Below are 12993 nucleotides of genomic sequence, written 5' to 3'. Positions count from 1 at the left end.
CCGGCTGGGATGATTTAGTTGGAGTTGGTCCTGCATTAAGCAGGGGGTTGGACTAGATGATCTCCTGCGGTCCCCTCCAACTCTAATATTCTATGATACTATGATTTCACCCCTGCATGCTTGAGCAATATTTTTATACTCTACCCTAGTCATCTGTCCAAGCTTCCCCTTCTTGTAAGATTCCTTTTTGTGTTTAAGCTCACTGAAGATTTCTCTGTTAAGCCAAGATGGTCACCTTCCATATTTGCTATACTTTCCGCACATCGGGATGGTTTGTTCCTGTGCCCTCAATAAGGTTTATTTAAAATACAGCCAGCTCTCTTGGATTCCTTTCCCCCTCATAGTAGCCTCCCAGGGGATCCTGCCCATCAGCTCCCTGAGGGAGTCACATTATTTGCTTTGGCAAGGAATCCATTTTTTCATCTCTATGTCTTCAAATACTCTTTCGCCAAGAACCTCACTGGGTCGCTCACATACGCAAAGTGCAACACGTACGCGACGCGTTTGGAGGACTGGTGATGGCACAGCGTTATCAATTCAGTCACAGCATGGCCACTTGCACCAGGATTTTCCATCATGTCTAGGTACACAAGGAACCTCTCCTCAATGGTCAAGAACATTTGTTTGCTTTTTTGTGGGTGTCTGGACGCATCCAGAGCTGGGCTGACAGCTCTGAAGACAGATGCTGCCTGTCCATGGGAGTACAACACAGGTTTCCCCCCACTGCCCTGCCAATGAGCCTGTCTCCTAATGTGGAAGGGCCGCGTCTCTATGGCAAGAAGAGAGCTTATTCTCTAGCCTCTCTGGGGGTGTTCCTCCAGGGTAGCCACCTCCACGCCTGTCTGCTCTCCTGTCCTGATTGTCAGGGACAGCCAGAGAGCTTGCCCTCCAGTCTTTCGTGCAGTGGGGCTGATTTAAATGCAGACCATTAACCCCGTCCTACCCTGGCATGTGAACGCCATCTCAGCCACAATTCATTTCTCATTGGTCTCCAAACAGCCATGGATGGTAGTGTGGGAATGATTTCTAGTGCTGGAGTTGAACCAGAAACCACCAGGTGGGAGACTCAACGTCCCACTGCCAGTCAACCAGTCAATCCTCTCTCTAGGTCAACACCGAAGCTCGAACTGACTCAAGTCTAGCTGCCTTCTCAGTTCTTTGCAACCAACATTTCTCTTGTGCATAGTTCAAGAGGTTCTTTGGTGGTTTTTGCTTTGCTGTACATGTCTTGTCCATTCCAATCTCTCTGGAGCACCTCATCATGTGGCTTTATCATCCTTATCTGTTTCATAAGAGTGTTTACCTTCCACCTGACCGAACAGATTAGTGCATGTGCAGGAAAGTGAGGCTGCCCCCTCCCTCCCCGTTCCCCTGCAAGCATCTTACAAAGCCATGTATGCCAGGCTAGTTTCCCCAACTGAGAAGCAGTCTCCTCTCTAGCTGCCAATTCACTTGCTCCTGTGGCAACAGCATGCAACGTTTCTGAGGTTAATTGATGGGAGCCAACAGCACTGAAAAGCTTTTACACATCATGACAGGGTGACCTGCCCCTTTAAGAGCCAGTGGGCCTGGGGCTAGCCAGCCCTGTTCAGTCAGCCCCTCTCCCCTTCCCCTGCCATAACTAGCTGCCTCCCATCCTAAGGGGGCTGGATGAATCGGGGTCAGTGACAGCCTAAAACATCTGGGCTTCACAGACCCAGCTTAGAAGGAAGCCCAGGGAGCAAGTGGGGCTCCTGTGGGAGGGTGGCAGGGGGGTGGCCTGGGAGTCAGTGCTCGGTCCCTGAGGAGAAAGGTTTAAAGGGAACCCAGAAGGTGGGCTGAAGAGGCGCCCAAGCAGGGCGAAAGAATGTGTGTGGTGTGTGCGCGCGTGTGCACGCTTTTGTTACCCCAGCAGGGGATTAAGCTCTGAGAGCTACCCAGCCGGAGAGGCTGAGCCACAGGAATCCCTGCTGGGAGAGACAGAAAACCCTGGTGAGAGGAAACTGAGGCAGGAAGCAATGGCAGTGCCTCTCTGAGCCGCAGAGGGTGCTACGGGGCAAACACCCCCCATGTCACATGATGCCTAATGCTTTCCTAATGACCCCCTGATGGTTCACCCAGCTCTCCAGCTCCTCCATCCCTACAGCACCCCAAATTTACCTGCCCCACCCCACACAGCTCTTCCTAGACCTCTCCACTCAGCATCCCCCCCCCCCCCCCGGAGGTCAGGAGTCTCCTTAGCTGGGGACTGCTAAGAAGTGAACGCACCCTGGAGTTCATGAACAGGTCTGCCGCTCGGGCATGTGCTTGCCACAGACGCTTGGAGCTCTGCTGAGCAAGCGTATTCCTGTGCAAGCCTCTGGCGCCTCCTCTGTCAGCTACCCTTCCTGCCCTGCTGAGTGGCTGCTGATAGACAGGCTGTGGGAGTAACTGAAGAGAACACAGGAAGGTGATGCTGTGGAGTGACGGGAGAGTGGCAGTGCCTCAAAAAGCACGTCCTGCTTTCCCAGGAGATCCACTGGGAAACTCCACCCTTGCCCTGTTGGAAACCACTGGGCCAAATGACTCCCTTAGGAGATGCTCCGGATTCTGGTCACAAGCACACCGGTGGACATTCAGACCAACACCAATGGCTTCAAAGGAACTGTTCTGGATTCATACCGAGGCAGAGCTGCATACAGGGTGCAGGCTGCAACTTGCAGAGAAGTCTATGGGCCAAATTATCTATCTGTCCAGGTTCTTATACTGCACCCATCACCATGGCACCTGAGCTCCAAGAGCGTGATGTATGTTACACATCAGGTGTGCACTGATAAGAAAACAGGTTCAGCAGGTGTGTACACAATAATGTGACCCGCACTGACTGGGAGTCAGCAGGAGTACAGAACAGGTACAAACTACACACTGTGGGGAAGAAAGAAGCTTTCTTGCTACCCCGCCTCTCCTCACCCCCCAGCAGGAGGGTGTAAGATAAAGAGGCCTTTCCCACTGCACCATCCAACACCCTCCCAGGATGAGTGTGCTGTGTAAGCACACTACCAAATCAGTGCACGCTACTTTGCATTTTACACCTGTGCCATTACACCTCTCTCACACCTCGGGCCAAGCACTGCTTTAATTTACACTAGTGTAAATCCTAACTTTGGTTCCCTGGCTCTCAGCACTCCCACTGTACAAATTGGTCCAGCATTCCTGAAGCAGGTTTGACATTCTATCCACAAGTGTACAGCAGTGCCCATGCCTGTGCTCACACAGCACACTGTAGCGTGTTATTCTAGAGTTAAAGAATGCAGCAGGGTAACTTCCTGACCTATAAAATCTCCAGTTCTGCAAGCTCAGAGAGGAGGGCTAGAACCCCTGCTTCATGGTGGAGGAGCGGTGAGAAATACTTGTCACATATAGCATGGCATGACTGGCCAGGTGCATTATGGGGGGTTAGCATGACTTTGCTCTGAAACATCAGGTACTGGCTGGTGCCAGAGGTAGGATACTGGAGTTAATCCCCCAAGGGTCTGAACTGGCATGGAGGAGAATATGCATCAAATTCACACTGGTATAAGTACACACTAGCCCATTAGCTTCCCTGGAGCTTCCTTTATTGACATTTCACTACATTTTTAGCAACAGTTTTCATTTTAATTGCACAGAATAACCTCTCCAGTAAATATAAGCAACAAGTAACTGGGGCTCAGCCAGTGCTGCGTACAGGCAGTCTGAGAGCCTGAGATGGCATGCCAACTTTGCATTCATGCAGTTAGAGTTTATTTCCTGTTAGACAATGCTCTGTCCTCCAGACCCAAGGTGTTTTAGGGAAGAGCCACATCTTCCGAGCTCCCAAAGCCAGGACAAAGGGACATAGTATTCTCATCTCCATGCCTGGAAACAGTGCAGTATTTACATACTGAACTCCCATGAGCATTAATGGGAGTTTTGCATACAAATCCATGTGCATCAAAATGAGAAAAAAGAAAAATCTGCCTTCAACATGGTTAGTGTTGGATTGGTCCACATGGGGTCATCTAACCCATTCCCTGTCTTTTGTTGTTATTGCAGGAGTGCAACATCTCTAGAACATTTCCAATAAGTGATCATCAGTCAGCAGCAGAAAGATTTCAAGTGACTGACTTCACGCCTCCTTGGAAGCTGGCTTCATTCCCCGGTTCATTTTACCACTGCAACAGTTTTTCCTACAATTTTGATTGTTTTTGTCTAATTTCAGTTCATATTTCTAGTCTGGTCTTTGCTAAAGAACAGTTTAGGAGGAGAATGAGAACTCTCTACACATATTTGAAGGGCACAACACCAGGGAAAAAAGGAAAGTACTTCGGGTGACGGGAGGGCATGTAATGAGCAACTGGATGAAACTGTGAAAAAAAAAATTTGGGATGAATATCAGGGGAAATGGTTTGGATATAAGGCCTATAAACTGAAAGACAGTCTCACCTCTTGGGTCTTTTAAAGTTAGAAAAGAGAAAGCATTGGAAGCTGTCGTAGTGAATGGAACTACTTAGGTGTGTATAGTTAAGCATGTGCCTAAATGTCTGTATGATCAGGGTCTTAGGAGTATAAATCCCTTGGGGGCACGAAGAGCAACAAACGCAAGGGGGCTCTGATGTGTGCGGGGCAGTGGGGTGCAGTTGTAATATAACAGAGGAGGAGGAGAAAAGAGGAAGAGGATACAGGCGGGAACCATCCTGCATAGCATAAGTTGTTTCAATCTCCAAATTCTGTTGCTGCAACAACCAGCACAGTGTGAAAGGGAATCACCTCCCTTGTCCCTATACACACTCCAACCTGTACTGTAATGTAATGCAAAGAATCACAGTGAGTATTCATTTTCCCCTTAAGTAACCCCAGTCCAGCTCTTTTGTGAACTAGTAAAGCTGAAGCAGTAAGTTTTGATAAGAAGAATAATTAACTCCTGCTTGCCCACAGCCTTGGAAAAGCAAGGTGTAGGAATACGCCATGGTGATGTTCCTGAGGACAATGGCAATTTTAATAACAAGCAATAGCTGTTACCAAGAGGAAGTGAAGGGAAAGCTGAAAGGCCTAATGCTGGTTATTTGCTATGTCCAGGTGGCTGTTGGCTGTTTTTTACTGCAATTCCCAACAGACAGAATAAACTCAGGATGGCACAAAGGATGGAGCCAGAAGGACACGATGTGAGGAAAGTATAACATGTTAAATGACCTAGAAAGGCAAATGGAACAGCCAGTAGGCCATGGAAGTGAGTGTGATGGTAGCTCAAAAGGGATCTCATGTGAGTGTACTACATACATACTGCTTTGTCCACCCAATCGTATTGTTCAGCCAGCTATCGTAGGATATTATATTGCTGCCCATCACCTTTGCATCTGAGTACCTTCCACAGACAATTGCAAAGACACTAGTCGACTTCTCTGGCTCTCTTCCCCGTTTCAGGGTAAAATATCTCACTTGGGGTCTGGTTCTCGGGGTTTTGGGTAGATTGAATTGTTCCAGGTTTTGGGGGTTGTTGGGGATGTTCACGCTGAGTGTATCATCATGCCTGCAGCTACAGACTAGGCAGTAGTGTAGAGCCTGTAATCTCGCTGAGCTTTCCAGCCTGTATTATCTTCATATATCCAGTGGGCCTGGTAATAAGCACAAGCTGGTTTTACATCATTGTCACTCCCCTAACTCACAGCTATGCACATGTCTGACCCTGCTCTCCATGGAGTCAATGGCAAATGTCTCTGACAGTAATGGAATCAAGGTTGAGCCCTAAATCAGGTTCGCAATCAGGCTCAGAAGCCTACTGAATGAAAAATGGGAAAGGCTGTCCACAGCAGATATGGACAGACAGACTTCCAGGAAGGTGCATCCTAGCACAGCATAATGCACTGCCTCCCACAAGGCATACAACCTGACTTCTTTGCACTGGAAATCTATTTTTGCCTGGTGTTGTTTAACTTTTCTCAAAGATAATGAAAGCAGGTTACATTCCAGCATGCAAAGAGAGACACGCCCAAGGAGCAGAGTATTTGTCTTTGATACTGTGACTTTATCACAACACACATTCTCAGTTCTCTCCTTCTCTATATTTTCAGCAGAGAGAGAAGTGGTTAGCTTCAGAAAGGTGATGTCAAACTATATGGAGGTTGTAAATAAACTAATAACTCAGAACCAAAAATAAACCACACTAAATCACATACCAGACGCTAAGAAGTGTCCACAGAGAATCTTTTTGCTTACGTAAGAAAAATAGGTCACTCACTTTAAAGGAACCAGTTACATTTGCATTGTGCAATGTGAACTGCAATTTATTTTGCTCTGACCTAAGATGCAAAGATCTCTCTAAAGCCCGGTAGCAGGGTGACTGCCACAAGTATGCCCCCTCGTGGCTTGAGGTCACTCTGTAGACATCCTGCCACAGTTTTGCTCCTTGGACTCCTCAAAAACTCCTGATCACAGTCCAAAGTTAGTTTAAATTCTCCTCTTCTGAGGTCTAATTTATTCAGTCCTCGAGTACACACACTGGCCCTCCAGGTCCCAACTCCAGTTCAGTCTCTCTCTCTCTTTGGTAGGGATTCTTTCTGGAGCTAGGTCCCTGTTCATGGCCTCTCCTCCGATTCAACCACCACTCCCAGGCTTCACCTGGCCCAAGCTCAGCCTTCTGGCTCTGCTTCCAAACCTCCTCTGATGTCAGGGACGTCTCTGCAGGAGCTTTCCTCACGCTCTGAAGTTTCCAGAGCTTTCTCTTCTCCTGCAGCTTCCTGGTGCTCTTATAGGGGACACCTATCCTCCATTTTCCCCACCTGGAAAGGCAAGTTAAACTTGTCATAGGTGGTCTGTCATCCATCTCCCCTTATGGGGACAAGGCCCCAAAGGTATTTAATCTTAGAACTGTTAGAAGAGACCACCAGGGTCATCTAGTCTAACCTCCGCCACGAAGCAGGATTTGTTGTGTCTAAACCATCCAAGACATGTGGCTATCCAGCCTCTTTTTGAAAACCTCCAGTGAAGGAGCTTCCACGACCTCCCTAGGCAGTTTGTTCCATTGTCCTGCCATTCTTACAGGTAGGAAGTTTTTCCTGAGATTTAATCTAAATCTGCTGTGCTGTAATGTTGTTTAATGAATCCTCTGGTCGCTTTTACGTAGGTAACATTGTCACACTCAGTCACATGCCCCACAACCTCAGAACTTCCTCAGTAACTGGGGCTCACCTAATATTCAGTGGAGTTGTGCTATAGGATCAGTGCAGAAAACCTATTGCATCTAACACAGAGAGGAACTAATCCCGCTGGCCTTACTCAGGCAAAACTCCCGCTGGCTTCTGTAGGAGCTCTGTCTGCATGAGGACAGCTGGATTTGGCCTGGAAATTCAAGGCCATAAGTGACCATTATGACCACTTAGTCTGACCTCCTGCATACCGCAGGCCAGAGAACGCCATCCAGCCATTTCTGCATCGAGCCCGTCACTTCTTTTTGAGCTACCGCAGGTCTTTTACACAGACATCCTACCATGATTCAAAGACTCCAACTGATGGAGAATCCACCACATTGCTAGGTAAGTCATTCCGCTAGTTTACTGTCTGTTTAAAATAGAGATGAAGCTGCTAGCACTGCGGATGATGAGAGCACCTCTCAGGATGTCTGAAGAGGAAATTACCTGAATAGAAAGCATTGAAATCAGGACTTCTTACATGAGAATTTACATTTTTCTTCTAGATCATATAAAAGAATTGACTTACCTGGTTGTTTTCTGTGTCGCCTTTTCTATCTGGAGTTGTTTGCCAAGAAAAGCACTATGTGATTAAGCACCACATGAAAAGCTACGGCTTCTTTTAAACTCCCTAGATAAACTTAGAGGTCAGAATGCCAAACTTCTCTCTAACGCGTCAATAGCGGTATAAAGGCGGCCAGGGAAAAGCGCTCTTTCCCAGAGCTGCAGGTGAAACTATGCTGGGACACTGAGGCAAGATCAGAAGTTACAGTGAGTCCCCGTGGCACTTGGCGTAGTCAGTAGAGGCTATGAGAGACAAAGAGCGTGGCTGCGGAGTCTGTGGGTGGAACATGGCACTGCAGAGCACTGGGTAAATAAAAAGCAGTTGATCATTGGACTCGTGCATGACATCAGGTATTAATACTGTAGGCTCTGGAACAGAACTCTGTATTCATGTGAGAGAAACACCACCTGAAAACCACACAAGTCACAGCCAACCTATTGACTAAGCCAGCAAGGGGGAGAGATCCTGTTCTCAAGCGTCTGCAATCAGCAGACTTTGGTTTGGTTCTTGGGCCACTGTTTTGACGGAGAACTTCAGAAGTGAAACAACAGCTCTTCCTCATAAGGCCAGAAACTAAAATATTTGCTAGTGGGAAGGAGCCATTGCAATTTAGGTAAGCCCATTGGGGCAGGAACCATTCTCTATTTTAGGTCCATACAGCACTCAGGACACTGGGGCCCAGAACCCGATTGGGCACTACTGTAAAGCAAATAACAATTAACTCACAGGTAGGAGTGTCTTGCTGGTACTTCAGTCTTTGGCTCTAGACTACATTAAGCCTCTCTACACTGGGAGAAGGTTGGAAAGGGGAGACACAGCTGGGGTTTTGGCTGGGGAGAGAATTGAGTTAAACATGCCCCGATACTAGAGTGACAAGTGGCAGCATGAAACCACAACATAGACAATATTGTGTGGCTCACTGCCTCCCCAGCACATCCTGAAAGCCCCAGCACTTCAGCCATGCAAACCTCCCCCTGTTCATTTGATTTATGGAGTTTTGCTTTGCACTGATGGGTATTTCCCCCACCTTCTTTTGAGTTTGAGTAACAGGGATCAGCCACCACTAGGCTTTAAAAATGCTGACACCCCCTGCCCGAGCTGGGGTTAGTGAGCTGAAAGGTGCAGAATTCAAGGGAGAGTGTCATGTTAAAAATCATACACTTCAACAAAATGTCTTCTCTATATTCTTAACATGTGACATTATTAAAACAAGTTATTTTTAAAAAAAAACAATCCAGTGATAACATCTGGATACCATTCCCAGCTGTGCTGCAAACAGACACACTTTGGGAAAGTCACTTCATCTTTCTGTGCTTTGGTTTCTTCATCTGTAAAATGGGATAATAATCTCTTCCGACCCCACAGGGGTATGTGAAGATGAATACTTTAAAGATTGTGGGGTGCTCGGTTACTATGGTGATAATAGCCAGATAAGTCTCTGAGATAGAACCATAAGCCTTCGCTGCCCAAGGAAGGGCTGACACAAGGCATCCTGAAATGGCTTTAAAAAATGGGAATCACTTATCAAATGCCACATGCTCTGGTTGAATGAGCAGACAAAGCTTTTCTCTTGTCAGGATCCAGTTTTCTCATCGGTTCCATTTCTTGTTCTTAAAAAGAGTAAAAAAATGTTTCCAACAACCCTGCTGGATTCAGGTTTAAAATTAGCAATAACAAAAACACGTAAAATGATGTGATCAGGCGCTGTGGCTATCACTCAGCACGCTGGAACGGAAACTCTCACACAAAAGTCTGGATCAGTCCTTGGAAATTTGCAGAATTACAATTGTTTATTTTCTCTAGCGTTTCAGTAACACAACCAAAAATAATATCAGTTTAAAATTAGCAGTAGCCTCAAAATGTGGGGCTATGACTGCAATTTGAGAGTAAACCTTTCACAATATCAAAGCCAAGGAGCCAACAAGAGATCTGTGTTTGCAGCTTAAAAGGAAGGGTTTTAGCTTTAATTACAATAATTGTGAAAAAAGGCAGAACAAATGCTCTGTTCAGTGGGAAGCCTCATTTGGCTAGAGCTGCTCACACCCCTCATTTTTCCCTTTACTTCCTCTTAGCCTTATCTCCAGAAGCTCCCAGGCAGAGGAGATAAGAGTATGTACTGCAGGGAGGGGAATTGACAGATCTGGCCTCTCCCAGGTTCCCGGATTTGCCTTTGGTTTCTGCTCTGCCAATGGTGCCAATCATTTATTTTTCCTATCTGCACTGAACATTGTTTCTTTGCTGGTGTGGCGATTACTGACCATGTTAGTTCAGTTTCAGTCCCAGCTTTACAGATATTATGCGATATTAGGGTAATGCACTTGCCAGGAGAAAAGGTCAAGATCAGGGCCTCTAATTAGATTTCTCTGTGATTCTGGCCCTGCCAGTGCCATATGCCCCCGAGCTCCCTATCACCAGGACACGCTACACAACAATGATGGATGGATGGATGCAAGCGCAGAACTAAAACATGGTCCAGCCCTTCTCCTGGTCCAAGTAGGCGGACACAGCCTCCCTAATTGAAGGACTGATGCTAAAGCATAGTTGCGTTCTTCAATCTTTCACACCATCAATGTATTTCACGTTCGGAAACAGGCTCTGGAAACAGGCACTGCGCTCAGATAGTCCCCCTGACAGAGAGGGAATGGTGGGAATCACTGACTAACGCTCTCTGCTCATCAGCTGACCCACTCCATGTAAATAGCTCTGCATTCCCCTGAAGTGTTCTGACATTCTCCTACGTAAACTGGAGAAATGTGGTCTTACCATTAAGTGGATACATAATTGGTTAAACAACTGCAAACAAAGAGTAATTATTAATGGAATGCTGTCTGGTTGGAGGGAGGTCTCAAGTGGGGTTTCAAAGGGATCTGTTCTGGGTCTGGCATTATTTAACATCTTTATTAATGACCTGGATGTAGGAATACAGAACATACTGGTCACATTTGCAGATGGCACAAAGCTGAGAGGGAGTCGCAAATGGTTTGGAGGATAGAACTAACATTCAAAGGGATCTTGATAAATTGGAGAACTGCTCTATAGACGACAAAACAAAATTCAACAAAAACAAATGTAAGGTGCTACACTTAGGGAAGAGAAACCACATGCACAAATACAGAAAGGGGTTTAACTGGCTTGACAGCAGCATTGCTGGGAAGGATCTCAGAGTTGTGGTGGATCACAACCTCAATGTGAGTCAGCAATGCGATGCTGCTGCTGCAAAAAATAAAATAAAATAAAATAAAAAAGCAAATGCAGTTTTGGGTTGCATTAACAGAGGCATAGCATGCAAGTCACAGAAGGTGACAGTGCCTTTCTACTCAGCGCTGGTTAGGCCTCAGCTGGAGTACTGTGTCCAATTTTGGTCACCTATGTACAGAAGGACGTAGAGAAACTGGAAAGGATCCAGAGGCGAGTGACAAGAATGATCAAAGGGATGGAATGCAAGCCCTAGGAGCAAAGGCCGAAGGAACTGGGTATGTTTAAGTTTGGAAAAGAGGCAGTTAAGGAGGAGGACATGATAGCAGTCTTCAAATATTTCAAAGGCTGCCATAAGAAAGATGGAGAAAAGTTGTTCTCTCTTGCCACAGAGGGCAGGACAAGAGGCAATGGGTTCAAACTACAGCACAGCAGATTAAGATTAATTGTAACAGCAGCAGGACAATGGAATCAACTGCCTATGGAAGTCGTGGAATCTCCTTCACTAGAAGTTTTCAAAAGGAGGTTGGATAGTCAACTATCTTGGATGGTTTAGACCAGTGTTTCTCAATTGGAGTTCCGCGGAACCCTGGAGTTCTGCGGGAACACTGTTAGGGTTCTGCGAGCAGCCGTTCTCCGCACCGCCGAAAAAGGGAAGATGTCCTGGATTTTTTGGCGGAGGGTATCTAGTGTAAGTGTAATTTAATTGAGAAACGCTGACCTAGTTGTCTGTATAAAATTTGCTTATTTCGACATTTTTTTGGACCCCATATGTAAAAATACTGATAAGAGTTTGGGGGGTTCTGCAATTATTTATCGAGTTCAAAAGGGTTCCGTGGCCAGATTTAATTGAGAAATACTGGTTTAGACACAACAAATCCTGCATCTTGGCAGGGGGATAGACTAGCTGACTCTTGTGGTCCCTTCCAACCCTATGGCTCCACAAAACACAAACTCTAATACTCCATCAACATGTGGCCAAAGCAACCCTTTACCTCCAGAGTATTTTGGGGACAAGGCCCATGCCTGTTGTAGTCTCTGGAACATGCCATGCCCCTATCAGTTATTAATAGATAGCAATTTACAAGACACACACACTCCACCCCCTTTGAGCGCCCAGCAGTGAAAGCACTTTGAATAAAGCTGGGCAAAGGCCTAAACGAAGATGGGAGCAGCCAGATACAAACATCAGTTCAAACTGGCTGGTTAACTCACAGTCTGCTCACACACATAAGGATTAAACACCAGAGAGGAAGGGTCCTGACGGCACCCATGGCATGGGCCAGTCACAGGATTCTGTTGAACTGTGGGAGCATCAGAACCCACGACCCTGATTATTCAACTTGATCATTTACTGAGACCTCTACATTATGAAGAGTTGAGTGTATCCTCAACAGGCAAAACTGATCTGCCTTAGAAGATGTGATCCAAACCCACAGGGGAAAGTCCCATGTATATTCACTTACCAAGATTCATTTTCAGAACGGAAAAGTCTCCCACTGAGAAATGTGCTAGCAGATGCACCTGATATTTAATGCTAAAAACCCTATAATGAGGCTATAAACAGCCATTCACTACAAACATACTAAGGAACTACACGAGACCCAAGGGAGGGATGTTTCTACAGACATGCAATTATTGTTACTGGGTTGAATTTAAAAGGCCTCCCTGGCATGTTTAATTCTAGTCTGATTTGTTTTAAGCCATGCTGAATGTTTTGTTGCACAAACTGACTCCCTCAGGCTGATGAACAGCCAGTGCACTCACCACTATTTAAAATAAAATGTAAGTGAAGAAAAGATGCTGTGGTCTGAGTCTAAAACCATCATTTCCGGTCAAGGCTACCAGTACAATCCTTCTCTGTGCCAGAATTCTCACTGCAGTTACTGCCTCTTGCTGGTGTCAGGGATTCCACAAAATACGAATGCACAAAACAAATTGCAGTACCTACTGCAAAGGGCCTGGGACCACCACACTGCAACAATTGTGTAAAACTGGAGTAACAGCAGTGAACATGGGTAGACATCCCTGCCCTACACAAAAGGTAGGCACAAGAAGTATTTTGTCACG

At 46.3% G+C, this 12993-nt stretch overlaps 1 protein-coding gene across 1 annotated transcript in view; it reads right to left on the bottom strand.

Moving 5' to 3' along the window:
* LOC137149916 (phospholipid-transporting ATPase ID-like) overlaps positions 1–7543 on the bottom strand; it is a 112305-nt gene extending 104762 nt beyond the window's left edge. Inside the window, exon 1 of the mRNA XM_067543566.1 lies at positions 7463–7543. Coding sequence (XP_067399667.1) covers positions 7463–7465 — 3 coding nt within the window. The 5' untranslated portion in view covers positions 7466–7543. The remainder of the gene's footprint in view (positions 1–7462) is intronic.
* Between the last annotated feature and the right edge of the window lie 5450 nt (positions 7544–12993).

This window comes from Emydura macquarii, unplaced genomic scaffold (assembly GCF_026122565.2).
Source record: "Emydura macquarii macquarii isolate MOO-44397 ecotype Brisbane River unplaced genomic scaffold, CSIRO-AGI_Emac_v2 contig_915, whole genome shotgun sequence".
NCBI classification, from domain to species: Eukaryota; Metazoa; Chordata; order Testudines; family Chelidae; genus Emydura; species Emydura macquarii.
The sequence above is the reverse complement of the archived record's forward strand: the minus strand, read 5'-3'. Positions and strand labels throughout refer to the sequence as shown.